Below are 17,264 nucleotides of genomic sequence, written 5' to 3'. Positions count from 1 at the left end.
CGCTCTCCCGAATGTGAACAAAGCATCGAGGTATCATGGTGACGTCACAGCCAGTCATCCGCTGGCGAATGTTGGAACATAGGGAACTGGCTATCCTTCTTAAGCCTGGATTATAGTGAACATAACAGAACCGTAGCCGGATCCGCTTTCCGTACCGTAAAGTTAAACTCTGTGCCAGGCAATGAAAGCTATTATAGTGACCGCAGACCGTGCCGCATCGTATTGTTACCGTACGAAATTTCGCCAACTTTTTGAACGCAACAGAACCATAGCCGCACCCGCTTTCCGTACCGTAAAGTTAAACTCTGTGCCAGGCAATGAAAGCTATTATAGTGGCCGCAGACCGTGCCGCATCTTATTGTTACCGTATGAAAGTTCGCCAACATTTATCTTATATGGGACGGGTACCTACGAAAATGGCCTTGAGCTGTAACAAATAGCCAATCAGAATGCAGAATGTGAGAGTGGAGTGGCAGTGCCTATGGCATATAATGAGTAATCTGTCCTATGGTGCCGACAGCACAGCCCACAGCCCGACAGTTGTTAAAGAAACAAAGGGTAAACTGTTTGACATCGGAAATTCCCGTCAAAATTTCTAACCTAGTAACCAGTAACCTATTAGTTATTTATTTAACGAGTTCGTGTGTAATTTTGGCTTTTTTTGGCATGAGTGGACCAGTTTAAAACTCGAGTGAAACGAGAGTTTTGAAGGTCCACGAGTGCCATAAAAAGCCAAAATTACACAAGAACGAGTTTAATACAACGTTTTTTTGTTCGACGAGCTCCTTAAAGGTTCCATATCGCTAAAAATCTTTAAAATTAGCTTGACGTTTCGTTTTGACAAGTTGTCAAATTTATCAAAATCCGTTCACACAGGAGAAAATTCTCAAATTCTGAGAGTGTCGAACAAAAATAGTAGTTTATTTAATGAGTTCGCGCGTAAATTGGGCCTTTTTTTGGCACGAGTGGACCATTTTAAAACGCGAGTGTAACGAGCGTTTTAAAGGCCCACGAGTGCCAAAAAAGGCCCAATTTACACACGAACGAGTTGAATACAACGTTTTTTGGTTCGACGAGCCTCTTAAAAGCTCCAAATCGCTTAAAATCTTTAAAATTAGCTTGACGTTTCGTTTTGACAAGTTGTGACATTTATCAAAATGCATTCACAAAGGAGAAAATTCTCAAATTCTGACAGTGTTGAACCAAAAAATAATTTTATTGCCACGAGGTATATTTGTGGCTATAACAAATAACTAAAAAAGCAGGTTACTTTAATTTAACATGAGTCGTGGTAAAATTGTGGCAATATTGTTAGAATCTATTATCTTATATTATTTACGTTTTTTTTAACTTTTATAGAACAACCAAACCTGGGCACATTGATTAATCTAGTTGCGCTCGTTCCGAAATCTTGCCTTCTCTCAAAATAAAATCTTACTTTTAACACTTATATCACTAAACTAAACTATACAGGGTGGTCCCGATATAACCTGCCAGAAGAAATCCAGTAATAGGTGACGATGAGTAGAACTCATACACAAAAAAAGTGTCTAATAAAAGTCTTTTCGTTTTCGAGATAAAAATAATTGAAAATTTGGTCAAAATTTGCTGTTCGCTAATGAGTTAATCAGTTTTAAAAAGGTAATTCTGGTTACTTGGCTGCGATTTCTTTAGCAACGGTACCTGCAACACCTATGACATTTGTCAAGTTTAATTTTAAATTTGCGAATCCTTTAAAAAGTTATGAAATTCACGAAACAAGAATACGCCGATTTGCATTTACTCTATGGCGAAGCACGTGGTAATTCAAGACCGGCAAGGCTACCATACGGCGAGCGTTTTCCTGAAGGAGTCCTTCCGTCCCGTTGTACTTTTGTGGAGCTACATCTGCATTTATGTGAGGTTGGTTCTGACTGATTCCAATACGATGGCGTCCCCGATCCTCCATTTAACCCCTCTGGATTTTAATTTTTGGGGCCACACGAAAGATTTGGTATACGAAGTTGAAATAAATACAAAAAGCCAACTCCAGAAACGCGACACAGCTGCCGCGAACCAGATTCGTAAAAACCCAGAAATGCTGAATTCTGTTTATGAAAATTGGTACCGGCGCGGCGTACTCAAATGTGCTTAAATGCCAACGGAAGGCACACAGAACATTTATTATAAAATAATGTTTCTAGTCTAGTTTACCTTTCATTAGTTAGTAGATATTCTCAGTTAGAGTTGAAAGTACGAATATGTAAAGTGTAAATAAATTTATTCAATACATTATTTTGGCTATTTAACCACAATTAAGACGATACTCTTATTACACACTATCTCTACATTTATTTACACATTGAGGAACACCACTTTATTTATTACTCATTCATCTCAGTCTACAAAATCAGCTTTTGTACTTAAATAAGCTGGTGAATTAACGCACACAGTGTCCAGCGTTTTCAATAAATGTCATTAATTTGATTTAGTTTGTCAGATTTGAGATTTGTCATAAACGATACAGGTACCTATGTTGCTTAGATACTGTCATCCTTACAAACACCAACAATTAATTCCTGAGTAGGTACGTATTTTTGTGGTCAGCAGCTTCGAATGGGTGTGGATAGGGGTTAATTTATCCCCATTATTTTGGACCTAACGAAGGGGGGTTTTTTGGACTTGTTAGATCCTTCTAATGACCCAGAATTTTTTTGGCAGGTTATATCGGGACCACCCTGTATTTTGTACCTAATTTAGAATTTGTCATACTCTCGTGTCAAAAATGGATTACTCCCTAGGATTTAGGGATCCAATCAGCTTTAATTAGGTTTTCATTTCGACAATGAAAAGATGTTGTTTCTCCACAGTTGGGTTAAAATCAGAAACGTTTTTTGTTGAAGGGATGGCTTTATAATATAATAATTTGTTATGGCCCTTTTCTCTCGCGCCAATAGAACCACCACAGTTCGTTTGAACTTTCCATTTTAAACTTTTTACAAAATGCACTTAAATAATTTTGCAATTTATTTGACAATGTCTATTTAAACAAATGAATAAATAATGGCGTTGAATTCTTTGGGATCGGATGTAATAACCCCGGTTTCTTTCCCGTTGGTTTTTTGTTATATAAACAATTCAAACAATTGGCGATATATTTTGTGACATAACGTCTCATCCCCGGGAATCAATAAGATTTACTAATTATTTCTAACGTTTTATCGAGAGCAAAATGACCCATTTCGTCGTGATAGTACCGGAGAATTTGCCGACGTGCTAGTTTTGGAACGACCCAACGTAATCCATTTTCAGTTTGCCGATAAAGGCGGTGCTGCCGTATTTTAAATTGTTTATGAAGATCTCGTTCTTCAGCGTCAACCGGTGAACGAGTCAACACTTCCAGTACATATTTACATCTATCATCATTCAGCTGAGCCGATAATATCCAATCGTCCTCGACAACACTTACCGTCAAAACTGGAATACGATCTAAATTTTGAACATCATTCAACACTGGATTTCTACTCAACGCATCCACGTGTGGCATGGACGTACCAGACCGATATTCAACCGAGAAATCGAACTCCGAAAGTTGCAACCACCATCGTCCGATTCTTGGGATCAGATCACGCTTCGTTAATGCCGTACGTAACGCATTGCAATCAGTTATAACCGTGAATTTAATACCGATTAAATACACACGAAAATGAAGTAATGAGCTAACAACGGCGAGTGTTTCCAACTCGTAGGAGTGATACCGTTGTTCCTCCTTGCTGGTTTTTCTACTAAAGAATTTTACTGGTCTTAAAGAGTTATCTTGTTGTTTCTGTAATAAAATACCACCGAAACCCTTTTTCGACGCATCTGTATGTACCTCGGTATGTGCTTCTGCATCATAGATCGCTAATACTGGTCGACTCGTCAATTTATTTTTGAGGAGGTTGAAAGCCGCTTCCTGTTCTTCATGCCACACAAACGGAACATCTTTTCTTGTTAACTGCGTTAAAGGCGAAGCTATCACCGCGAAATTCGCGATATATTTACGGAAATAACTGGCAAGCCCTATAAACTGACGTATTTCATGTACCGTTTTGGGTCTAGGAAATTGTTCAATTGCAATTGTATTTCGCGTCCCTGGTTTTATGCCTTGAGCACTAATTTCATGACCTAAATACTCTAGTTTTTGTTGGAAAAATAAACACTTTATCAGTTTAATTGCAAGGTTTGACTCTCTAAACACGCTTAGAACTTGTTTTAGAAAACTTAAACCTTCTTCGATATCTTTTGACGGTATTAAAACGTCATCCATGTAGGCCATGGCTACATTAAACCGTAAGGGTCCTAAGACTTTATTAATGGCCCTTTGAAATACCGCAGGGGCGTTAACTAACCCAAAGGGCATACGTACATACTCGTAATGACCGTCCGGAGTGACGAATCCCGTCTTGGGGACAGATTCTTCCGCCATAGCTATTTGATGATACCCGGCTGCGAGATCAAGACTTGTAAAATACTCACAACCCTTTAATCTGTCGAGATGTTCCTCAATATGAGGTAGAGGATGTTTGTCTTTAATTGTTTTCGCATTAAGTTTTCGAAAATCGACACATAATCGCGTATCACCGTCTTTCTTTTTAACCAATAATATTGGACTAGCGTATGGTGAATTTGATTCTTGAATAATGTCATTCGTAAGCAAATCATTTATAATGTCACGTGTGTGTTGTCTTTCAGCATAAGATAATCTATAAGGACGGTATGTTACAGGTTCATCATCTTTCAAATTAATTTCCATTTCCACCTCTTTACATTTGCCCAATTCGCCAGTTGTTGTCGCAAAACAATCACGATATTCATTTAATAAGTCCAATAAACGAGTTTTAACATCTTCAGCTAATAACGGGGAAACTAATGGGTTTATATCATCAAAAGTGAATAGCTTCCTATCCACAGGACACGTTACTGATAATACTCGACTTCTTTTACTTTCGTCATCATGATGGATTATAGACCCTTCACAAACAACACCGCGGGCTACAATTTGACCCTTACGATAAACGACAGGCAAATCAGAAACATTATAAACTCCCACGCAACCTTCTTGCGCTCGACTTACACATCTAACGATAAGATGCTCTCTTAATGGTAAACTTCTTACCTGACCTTCAATATAAACTTCGCCATCATACTCTTGCCGATTCGTCACCGGTACGTAACCCATCGATTTTGGCTGCACTTCGACATCTTCGTCGGCTATGATGGCGATTTTTCGCATCGGAATCTCATCTAAACCTGGTAAGGCACCTTGACTGTCCTCCAAGATGCGAATCTCATCCTTTCGTGCTACCAAAATTTTATCCTTATTGAGAAATTCTTGCCCGATCAGCACTGGATAAGCTTGGACACAATTTTCCACCACCAAAGCTTGTACTTCCGCCTTGGCCAGGTCCACTTGTAAAGTCACGTTGACTGTTCCCAAAACCTTGGTTTCAGTGTTGTTATAGCCATAAACAACAACAGAAGTTTTCTCAATTTCAAGTCGCAAATTGTCCGCTACATCTTGTCGGATAATTACACCTCCACATCCCGTGTCCACGTAACCCAAAAATCTTTGCCCATTTAACAAGCATGGAGTATAATACGCTTGGTTATCATCACCAACAATTTTGCTTGAACACGCACTGGCCAAATGTCCAACTTCGTGACAATTATAACACTTTGGTTTATAGCGCGGAAACGAAGTACCCGTTCGAAAATTTCGTTCTTCCCGTCTGCTCTTATAGTCTCTAAACGTTGGTCTTATTTTCTGCAAAGTTTGTTGTTCTCGTTGCCCTTCAGTACTTTGAGATACCAGCGTTGACAAAAAGGAAGAATAAAGGGCTTCTGGGGTTTCGTAACGGCCTGCACGAGCGCCCGTTTGTATTATGTCATTCGAAATACCATCAATTACACAAGAAACAGCTTGTTTCTCCGATAATTCACATGCTCGAATAAGTTCCATCTTGCTGAAATAATATTGGCTCCAGGACTCAGTTTCATCTTTCTTTTTAGCCAACATTGTTCGCAAAGAAGTTGCAAAATCACGATGGTCTGGGAATGCTTGCAGAATTTTTCTTTTCCATTCCTCCCAACCATAGTCATATTTAGGAAGACTATCGTACCATCTTTTTGCAAGTCCGTCTAAACGACTCTGCATATAACTTATTTTTGTTGCCTCATTCCAGCCACTTGACGCTGCCATTTGTTCGATCTTATAGATCCACTGCACAGCCGTCAAATTCGGAATTCCTGGCTCAAAACGCGGCACACAATTAAAGTTTTCTGAACCGAACGCGAACTGGAAACTTCTTTGTTCCAATAAATTATTGCGCATTTTTAATTCATCCACTAATTGTTCTAAGTGCCCAATCCGCTCCTGGGAAGTGCTAGCGATCACGCTTCCGGACGTAGGACGCGGTGGAGTCCAGGGAGACATTTCTCTACGCGGCTGATCTTTATCAAGCCGTCGTCGCTTCTCGCGGCCGTCGCAACGGTCTTGCATCTTCGTACAATTTGATAACACCGACAACAATCAATCAATCACCACTCACTTCGATGGCAAGAGATCACAATCCCACCGCTGCTCTGTGAGCACTCTTACTCAAAAAAAAATCAATGACAGTAAAATAATCAAACACTTTTAAAGAGTTTATTGAAAATCTGCAAACCACAACGAAAGCTCGTGATTGAATGAATAATAATCCATATTAGGTCAGCACTGGTTCCTTTGTTTTCCCTACTTGATACATTTCTATTAATACATTTTTAAATACATTTTTATTAGGCTGCTGAAGAGTGGAATTCTTGCGTAACTAAATTATTGGCAAGCGTGGCCGTTCCATTTCAGCTTTTCTTAAAAAATTGCTAACACTTGACATTGAAAGAATCATTTTGTGATGTTTAACTAGTTCCTACTTTTTGACCAATAATGACTGGTAATTGACCGATCAAGAACCGGTCAACTTTGACCAAAAATAAATGACCGGTCATTTATCCATCACTAACAAAAATATGCTTTTAAGGTCTTTGGAGATCTAAAAACAAATACCAGAAGAAGAAATGCTGGTGGGTCAGTCAAGGAGAAACCTCTGACTGATATCGACGAACCAATTTTAAACATGCGACATACGTAGTATTGTTGTAATTGACGATGCACCAAACGTTTCTGAACCTGGACTTAACATAGGCGGAGATATAATTAAACTTGTGGGAGACATAGAAGCAGAAGGAAGTGATAATGAAGATGTTCAAACATATTATTAAATTATCTAAATAACAGAACCAGAGCCAATAACAGTGGATGCACCTAATATGACACAACAGGTACCAGATAGACAAAGAAAACGGAAATTGCCTCAAGTGTCGTCGCTGCAAGACAATTTTAATCCAGTTGGTCTTATAAAAAGCCAAGAAACATTGGCTTCATCCATGAAAAGTTTAGCTGAAGCCATCAGTGACTTGGTCGAAGCTATAAAATATGCCGCCGACAAATTGTAAATCAATGTTAACTCATTTTTCATCGTATACCTATTAATATTTATTTGTTTTTTCTTCTTTTCAATTAAACCATGTATCTGTAAACGCATCTCTTTTCCTTTGTCCTTGAAGAAAAAATTATTTTGAGGATTATTTATCATAATTGTTTGCAAAGTTATAATTTCTACCATTTTCTTGTTCATTTATATGAGGATCAGGCCAAGGAACTCGAAAATGTTGACACATGTTATGATGCACTCCGCAACTGTAAATTATTTTGGCTGCTTAACGTATCAACCTAATATAAAAAGTAATGTAAAATTTTGTCTTTCAGAGACATCTAAATCTTTCTTTTAGTCGACCAGATAATAATTTATAACAAGATGTTAAATTTTAAAGGCACATAAGGAGAAGTGGTTAAAATTTTAATAGTAACAGGACATATTAACAGGGTCGATTAATTTTTTAACATAACATCGTTTTACAGAATACGATTTGCGATTTTAATGGCTGTTATTTTATAACATGATGTTTAAAATTAACATATTACTTACAGAATAGAACTCAATAATTAAATAATTGTCATTCTTTTCTCAATTTTTTGACATTTTGTTGACATGAGCATAATCAGCCAGGAACATTTTTTTAATTTGTGACAATCTAACCAAATTTTGAAATGACATTGACGACCAGAATTTTTTGCTCGCGACATTACCTTCCACGGAACAGTATACAAGAGGGATTCATCGTGGAGGGAGAAAAGACTGGAGATGGCATTTCCTATGCTTCCCATGTTAAAAATCCGAACCCTCTAAAAGCACGTGCAACAACCTTTTATGACCCAGTCCACAATGCGCTAGATAAAGAAGCACAATGCGCCTGGAAGGAAGGCGAAGGAAGCTATTGGCCTAGCGTCTATATTCAGAAACCTTTTATGACTCTGTAGTTTTCGCGGGCCGGTACACTTATTTGAATTAGTGCCATCTCCAGTATTTTCTCCCTCCACGGGATTCATCGACACTCCGTGCATGTTGAGGTAGAGTACATTTCAACGAGGCGTGGCTACCGAGATACGCCAGATGTAGGGGAAGGGCGACCCAAAATCGAGTGCATTGGCGTAGTTCTGTTTTATTTTCGTTCTTACTTTCATAACACAGAAAATATCAGATTTTCACAACCGGGAGTTGTATGTCATAAAAAAGAAGACGGTAAAGAACAATAACCTGGCTGTGATTTGTGACAAAATGGTGATAAATCAGCTGTTGAAATGAAATACCCCAAAAAGTACAAACTAACGCCGCTACTGTCTAGGTAAGTCACTCCACCGTAGACCGAAACAGATTTCTGCGCAAGTTTATAGACGTGTACCTCTCGTTGAAAAGCACTCTATATCTTGAGGCAGCAGTGCCCCGTTGTGCCCCTGATTTGTGCTTTAGTTGTATAATTTCTTCTTAGACTCTTTCTCGATGAACCGCCGCGACTGCTTCAGTTCGGGGACCTTCGTCCAACAGTCTCAGTTATTCTTTGCCACTAGGTCCTTTACAACCCCCTTCGAGGTCTTATACAGTATCCCGTAGGTGGGTCCTCGTCTTATCAACCTTTTTTTGCGAGGGGATTTGCCCTTCCATTTCCTCCCATACCCTAGTGTCCCAGAATCCACTCCAGAATCACTCTGTTGTGCTCTGTCACTCCTTTTGTCGCTTTTTTAGGTATCTCCACTATGAAAAGCTTAGAAAATCTCATTCGAGATTGATTCTATACGACTGCATGCTCAGGATGCAGGTTCCTTTTAATAGGTCGAAGATCTCGGTATGACTCCACCGCTTGCGCGAGTTCTTCCTGTGACCTCCTATTTTAAACTTATTTGCGACCAGAAGGTCCTCCGACTATGCCACAAAGTGAGAGGCACAAAAGAATTTCCATAGCTGTGGTAAGTTAGGAAGGCATCGCCTCCGTGATACCTAGGCCTGCTAATCTCTGTACACTCTCATTGACAGGATTTAAAAAGAGTTAAGTTAGTTCCAGCATTTTGAGGAGTTCAAATGATTTCTAATACTTACCTGGCCTTCGCATTTTTGTTTTTGTCCTTAAAAAAATAATTTCGGGAATTAACGAACGGAGGTGAGGAAAGTGCGATATAAAAATCAACTACAAAAAACTTTAATTCAAACGTAACTCTCAAAATAAACTCTCAAAATCATCAACTGAAACGTTCTCTTTATCCATGTCGAACTCGACAAAACCCTCTGCTCCTTCGCCCCCGAACAGATCCAAATCATCGTCCGGGGTCTCGATCCTGTGCACCTTGAACTCGTGTTTCAGCAGGTCTTCCTGCTTCCAGTACCCCTTGTCGCAAATCTCACATTTGAACTTCCCCCTGTTCCCGTGAAAAATCTCGTAGTGTATCTTGAAAGACCTCGCGTACTTCAGCTTCTTGCCGCAGATGTCGCACTCGTAGGTCTTCTCTCGGTGCACCCCCGACAAGTGCCGATTGTACTTGGCCTGCGTGGGGAAGTACGTGTCGCAAATGCTACACCTGTAGTCGTTGCCGGTCTCGTGAATCCTGATCTTGTGCCTCGCCAAGTCCTCTTCCTTCCAGTAGCACTTCCGGCAGACGTCGCACTGGTACTTGCTCTTGTTCTCGTGGAAAATCTCGCGGTGTTTCTGGAGGTTCTCCTTCCGCTTCAGCTTCTTGCCGCAGAGGTCGCAAGCGAATCTGGTGGTATCATGGGAGATCAGGTGATTCACGTACTGTCTTTTCAGGGCGAACTTCTTGTCGCATATTTCACAAGTGAATTTCAAGTGGGGCTCGGGATTGTGCGAGATCAGGTGCATGTTCAAGGACGTGTAGTACTTGAAGGATTTGCCGCAGACGTGGCACTGCACCGGGTCCGCGAGCCCCAAGTGGACGTGTTTCACGTGCGACTGTAGCGCCTTCGAAGTTCTGAAACTCCTCGTGCAGTCGCCACACTTGTGCGTCGGTGGAGCGTGTTTCCACATGTGTCTTTTCAACAAGAGGGCGCTGACTGCTGAGTACGTGCAATGGGGGCACTCGTGCAGCGATTCCTTCACCCCGCTGTCATGCGCAGACATGTGCACCACAAAAGCTTGATAAGTCTTGAACAGTTGGCCGCAGCACTCGCACAAGAAGGGCCCCCTGACTGTCTCTCTCTTCAGCTTGACTCGCTTCGCCGCCTCCTCACCGCTCAACTTGACTCTGTAGGAGAATTTTTTCTTCATTCCTCTTGCAACACTCTGATCCTTGACAGTGGCATAATCGTGATCTAGAACTACGGAATTCACGACGTCGCTCCCTTGACTATCACTTTTTTCTATTTGTATTTGTTCTACGTTGTCTTTGTCCGTCGATTCCTCCACCAAAATCAAGAGATTCACATCGTTGTTCAACACCCCTTTTCTCTGCGCCACCCACGTGTTGAACTTCTGTTCCGTCTCGAGACATTTCGTGGTGAAATCGTAACTGTCAAACAACATCTTTACGCACTTGACGCACATCACAGCGTCCAGGTAGACCTCGAGGTCTATCGCAGGAACCACTTGTGTCAACATTTGGCGCAGCTTCTCCGAACTCTCTTTGTTCTCGTCGTCGTAAAGTTTAATGTAGTGTTCGTTAAAGACTGCGCGGTAGCATGTCCTACAAATGTTCCCCACATCTTTTTTGTCTACAAAAAGGTAATCAGATGAGGGGGCCCAAAAACACAATAAACGCACCTGAAGTGTAACCTTTAACACAACGGAAGTAAGGCTTTCGGGGAAGGGGGGCCGGTAGAGTGGGAGCTGCAGTAGCCCCGTTGGGGAACAGCACCAAGTTGCCGTTTGCAGACAGATTTTGGGGCAACAATACGAACATCTGTTGGGGTGAAGGACTAGGGAGCAGTTGTTTGGGGCGTAGAATTCTTGGCTGGTTTTTCGCCATATTTCTACCAAAAAATCGACAAAAATTGTCTGCGAAATGTGAGGTTATGTCTTCAAAACTCACAACTTGGGCATCAAGTGAACAAATAATCGACACAGAACCAGTTCAGATCTTGAAAAACAAAACAGGTGATGGCAAAACACGACTAAAATAAACTAAACTTAAATCATTGTAAACATTGTTGTACTTTAAGTGGTATGTCGGTATTACAGGCAGCTGCCTTGCCAGGACTCTGAGAGTGAGAAGATAAAATTAGTACAAAAGGTATCGATTCTTTCATTTGGGGCCCCAATTGTCGTAAATTTCAGATTTAATTTTAGATTTTGTGTTACTTGAATTGCAGGTGAGGGTATTGTGGGAGCGGAACGCTGCATTCCGGCCGCTACTTGGTGCGTGAAAAAGTGCGGTTATGTGTCGTATTTTCTTTCATTTTTGCAACGTACGGTAACGATGCCTCAGGTGGCGATTCCGTGTGAAGTCCAGCAATGCGATCGTCTCCGAGGGCGCAGAAATCAATCTGAAATCGTTTTCGCAACGGATCAGTTTCGCCGTCACTTAATCACAATTGCGAAACTGTCGATAAGGTTATTAAGGTTTATGTGCACGAATCATGGGGCCCAAGTTGCTGACCAGGAGAGAGGAGACAGCTGACAAAAGACACTTTCGATCCTAAGCTAAAAATCGGGAAAAAAACTGTCTGCGGACAAGGTGTACAGCTAATTTGCGAAACAATTAGATTGGGATTTTTAATAAAAACTTGCTTTTGTCATGCGTTTATGTGATCTGACAGGCGCCCCATCGTTGCGGTTAACGGATAAACGACGTCATTGTCTCATTGTTAAAAATTGTCGAATAGTCAGGGCTGGGCAGGAGTTTTCCGGACCCGAAAGCTCGCTAGCCTTGAAGAGTATCATAATAGAACGTTAGAGTTCTGGGAGTACTATACAGGGTTATTCACGTAAGATGACGAGCTTGACCAGGTAAAAGGCAATTCACAAAGCAATCTCGATCCCTATTACATTATCCAGCATTATCATAATGCACATAAAACTTAGAGCTTTTAACGTCAGCTAAAAGAATGTCAAGTTCTGACAGAAAAATACTTCTCAACAAAGTATGATTTAAAAGAATAATAAGCGATTAATTAATTAATGTTGATAAGCACTGCACTATTACTTGATAGTATTATCCGTAATAGTGTATGTACTCCGGCAAAATTGCCGTGCCGCCGGGTGGAGGTGGGATACGAAAAGCTATTAAGACAACAAGGGTTTTATAGACGATTTAAAAATCGAGATCGTAGTTTAAATCAGAGCGACCGCAGGGAGCGAGGATTTAATAGATCGAGATTTTTAAACTATAAAACACGCGTTGTCTTCAAGATTTTTTCTAACACTAACATCTTATCAGAAATTTTAATAAATTCAGAAATTATTCGAGGCGCGTCACAATACACAAAATGCGGAGGTTGCCGTGGGTACTATGGTAATAATATCAACAAATTTGGAAAAAAACAATTTTCATCGTTGAAATGTGCCAAAACGTTCCAGAAGAAATAAGAAAAAAGGGGCAATTTGTTACCAATGAAGTCTAAAAGTGCATACGAAAAGGTGTATGTTTCGTTTCAAGGCCGGAACAATAAAAAAAAGCATCACGGAGGTAACGGAAGATGTCATTTTGGCTTTTCTTGATATGGGGTAAGCGTGTAGAACTTCATTAAAAGTTAATTCACACTACGGCAAGAATCATTTGAAGAAAATGTAAAGATTGCCATTTTCGATGGCCGGGCACTTGCATTGGATGAAACAGCAGAAGTTAAAGAAGAAGATGTTAGGAACAAGAGCACAAAGCTTATATGGCAATTCCCATTCAATAATTGTACTTATCACTTTTGTGATAATTACTGTAAAAATGATGAATAAAATGTTACTTGAATGATGTGTGTGAGCGTATTTTATGACTCTATAAGATACGTTGCTATTGACGACGTGTCTTATAGAGACAAGCGTATTTTATGGGAAACATAAGGTGTGAGCTCAAATGCACCATGGAAACAGTATAAGATATTAGTGTTAGAAAAAAGCACAAAAGTAATGGGCAAGTAGGATCATATGGGCCTATCAAGACACAATGAATGCTTTGTAAAGTGTATTTTGGGTTGCATTTTTGCCTGGTCAGGCTCGTCATCTTATGTGAATAATCATGTACAGTATGAGTCAATTGTGGGGTATTTCTGAAATTTTCTTAGAAGCAACCAAAAATACTAATTCCACTTACCGCTTGATACTGTGTTTGATATAAATAATAAATTGAATCAAAATTGCGTTTTTGGCTAGAAACGTCAAAATGACAATGTGGGAAATTTAATCAGCAAAATGACAACGTAAAAAGAAAACTAACGTAAAAATTGTTCAACATGCATTCCATTTTGGAGTAAACACGCGTCAATCCTGTTTAAAGAAGACCTTAGAACGTTGTTGTTTAATGTCTCTGGCGTTATGGGCATGCACCCATCACGACTTCTTTGAGTTCATCAATCGTAAGTATAGGTCTTTGGTAGACTCTTTCCCGCAAGAAAAAAATCTAAAGGCGCTGCTAGAACCCTTTTACGTTGTTGTCTTGTTCATTTATTCACATCCAACTGTTCCAACAATAAGGGCTAACTCATTTTGTAAAAAATTTAAATAAACAAAAATGTGGCTGAAATTTGTATACTTCTGTAGATACAGATCTGCAGCTACCATGGCATTTTTACGACATAGGTACCTACCCCGTACATCGTACATGAGAAACAATGTCCACTTTCTCATTGTTTGAGTCATAACAGTTCATAACAAAGTTTTAGCAAAACTGTCAAGTAAAGTTGACAATTCTCAAAGCAATGCAATCATGGATTAATGTTTTAATTTTTTTTAAATTACAGATCTAGTGAATGCTGGAATTAGTATTTTTGGTTGCATCAAAGACCAGTTCAGAAATGCCCCACAATTGACTCATACTGTATATATACCGTGCCTTCAAATAAATGCGGAATTATAATCCATTCATTTTTGTAATGACGAACTAACTGGAACTTTTTTTTTGTTAAACTTTTTTACAAAATAAATGAAAATTCGACAGTTGGCAATGATTTAAATTGTCATATTATTAGGGGCATTCAACGGAGTCAATCGATTAACAATCGCTCTACGATGAACGACTTGTACGTGTTCAACAGAGTACGATTGATTTAAATCGATTGATAAAATTTCAATCGTAAAAATTTTACGATGCAAAGCAATGTAAATCGGTTTTTGCCGTTTTTGGAGCATGCGTCATGAACGGAAAGATAGGTTATGTTCGACGAGCACGTTTATGTATTATGCTATGTAGTCCAGTCAATATAAACATAAAAAAGGGTCCGACCTTGCAAAAGGTCATGTAGTTCTAATTTTTTAATATGTTGTTTGGATCTCAGCCAAGAGTAAAACACCAAATTTGCAACTTCGAAAGACTTGTGCGCGCTGCGTGGTAGCCACGGTAATATATATAGACAGGTATTCCGACGAGCGCGAAATGCCGGCACTCGAACACTCGACACTGGTGTGCGAGAGAGATAGCCAAAAGGAGTTTGCAGAGTCGCGTACCAAGTCGGGATAAAAATTAATAAAAACGAGTTGTTTATGCACACATTTTGGAACTTGGTCTTTTCACCGTTTTGTGACAAATAGCGTCTAATTATTATTGTAAAATGGGACGAAATAAAACAGTAATAAATGATAAAATAAATACATACAGGGTGGAACAAAAGTATCAAATATTGGCTGTAACTTTGTAATTTGACAATTTATGAAAAAATGTAAAATAAAAGTTGATTGGTGTATTATCCTGCATCATCTGGTCTTTCTAGTTTGTTTCTATCTTCTTTTGTTTCGCTGCTATGGCAACCAACTTTGGTTTTTTAAATAGCACCCATACATTTTTTGTGTGATTTTCAAACAAGCGTATCTTTCTGTATTCATAAATACAGTTTTGCCATTATGGGGAAAAAGAATAAAATTAAAAAAAAATAACAAAGGTGATAAAATTAACTTACAAAGAGCTAAAATAAATTTTAAATATCGATTAGGTCATTGCTTGGCAGTCAACGGAGCTCAATTTGAACATTTGGTTTAGTATTGATAGCCTTTTGTTATTGTAAAAGTTTTTGTGTTCAACTTTTTTTTTTATTAGGCTCTTAATAAAATAATATTTTTACTTGTCAAATTTCCATGGCATTCTTAACCAAAAATGATGATTGAATTTCATTACTTAGTAAATAATTTTTGTTTAAATTATTTATTTTTTTGTTTATTCTTTTTTTCCCCATAATGGCAAAACTGTATTTATGAATGCAGAAAGAGGCGCTTGTTTGAAAATCACACAAAAAATGTATGGGTGCTATTTAAAAAACCAAAGTTGGTTGCCATAGCAGCGAAACAAAAGAAGATAGGAAAAAACTAGAAAGACCAGATAATGCAGGATAATACACCAATCAACTTTTATATTAAAGATTTTTTCATAAATTGTCAAATTAAAAAGTTACATCCAATATTTGATACTTTTGTTCCAGCCTGTATATTCAATACAATTTAATTACCGTGATTTATGCCTAGATTCTTTTTTCTTTTTTGATGAAAGTTTATTGCAGTTTTTAAATTCGGTTTTGTAAAATTGTTTTATTCTCATACACACAAAAAAATAGAGTAATTTAGAAATTATATCTTCCTGATGTCTTTGACATGGAAATCAATCAACAAACTTTTACTTGAAAAAACATCATCTATTGTTCGGTCAAACTCATCAACCGCATTAATATATTTCTTCAATATTGCTTCTACACGTTGAAAAAATTTGAAAATGTTCACATTTGGATGGTTCAATCCACCTCGAGACTTAATTTCTGTTAAAGAAGCAGACACATTTGCTTCTTGCAGTACTGTTTTATACAAATTTTGACGACAAGTCGAACATTGTGATGGTTTATACACTTTTTTGCAAACGAAACCCGTCAAATAATATACAGTGAGCGGCAAAAGTATGGAATAAATTCATTAAAAATTAAACAAAATTTTTTTCAAAAAAATATTTGGACCGGTCAATTTTAGTTCATAAAAATACATATTTTAATACAAAATAAAATTCCAAGCAGTCATTTGTTTTCGAGTTATGACGTCATCGATAGTTTTTTTTAAATGGAAACCCCTTATTTTTTTTCTTGATTCTGATAGCCCTTTTAATTGTCTAAACGTCAGTATAAAAATTTTGTTACCTTACATAAGGAAATTTTTGAGAAAAAAAAAATAAATTTGGAAAAAATAAATTTTTTGTTCGACACTGTCAGAATTTGAGAATTTTCCCTGTGTGAACGGATTTTGATAAATTTGACAACTTGTCAAAACGAAACATCAAGCTAATTTTAAAGATTTTCAGCGATTAGGAGCCTTTGGGGGGCTCGTCGAACAAAAAAACGTTGTATTCAACTCGTTCTTGTGTAATTTGGGCTTTTTGCGGCACTCGTGGACCTTTAAAACTCTCGTTCCACTCGAACGAACTCGTTAAATAAACTACTATTATAACGAACGAAAATAAGTCGAAAAATGTGTTACTAAGTACTTAAAATTATGGAATTCAATGTTCGAATTGCCATCCCTTAGCTTGTTGACAATAAGCAAGTTTATGAAGAAATTCCCCCTGTTTTAGTACTGAAAATGTAATATTTCATATACATATACATAATACATTTTTGCAAAACAACAAGTCAGTATTGTGTCAAAAAAGTAATGTCGTCTTGCCGTCACAATCAAGAGCAATT

General features: G+C 38.4%; 3 protein-coding genes across 3 annotated transcripts in view; 1 reads left to right on the top strand and 2 right to left on the bottom strand.

Moving 5' to 3' along the window:
* Positions 1-4,041: 4,041 nt before the first annotated feature.
* Positions 4,042-8,508, bottom strand: LOC138128272 (uncharacterized). The gene is made up of 2 exons (XM_069044459.1): positions 4,249-8,508; positions 4,042-4,076 (listed from the first exon to the last, which is right to left on the bottom strand). The coding sequence occupies exons 1-2, from the start codon at positions 6,518-6,520 to the stop codon at positions 4,042-4,044; spliced, it is 2,307 nt and encodes a 768-aa protein (XP_068900560.1). The 5' UTR covers positions 6,521-8,508.
* A 65-nt stretch (positions 8,509-8,573) lies between these two features.
* The window catches only part of LOC138129030 (gustatory receptor for sugar taste 43a-like), a 34,895-nt gene continuing 26,204 nt past the window's right edge, over positions 8,574-17,264 (top strand). The window contains exon 1 of the mRNA XM_069045287.1: positions 8,574-8,805. The gene's annotated coding sequence lies outside the window, so the exon portion shown is untranslated. The remainder of the gene's footprint in view (positions 8,806-17,264) is intronic.
* Positions 9,639-11,969, bottom strand: LOC138129024 (zinc finger protein 62-like). The gene is made up of 3 exons (XM_069045279.1): positions 11,495-11,969; positions 11,227-11,435; positions 9,639-11,177 (listed from the first exon to the last, which is right to left on the bottom strand). Exons 1-3 carry the CDS (start codon positions 11,503-11,505, stop codon positions 9,673-9,675), a joined length of 1,725 nt encoding a protein of 574 aa, XP_068901380.1. The 5' UTR covers positions 11,506-11,969; the 3' UTR covers positions 9,639-9,672.

This window comes from Tenebrio molitor, chromosome 4, assembly GCF_963966145.1.
Source record: "Tenebrio molitor chromosome 4, icTenMoli1.1, whole genome shotgun sequence".
Classification (NCBI taxonomy): Eukaryota; Metazoa; Arthropoda; class Insecta; order Coleoptera; family Tenebrionidae; genus Tenebrio; species Tenebrio molitor.
Note: the sequence above shows the minus strand (reverse complement) of the source record. Positions and strands in the feature narration are given on the sequence as shown.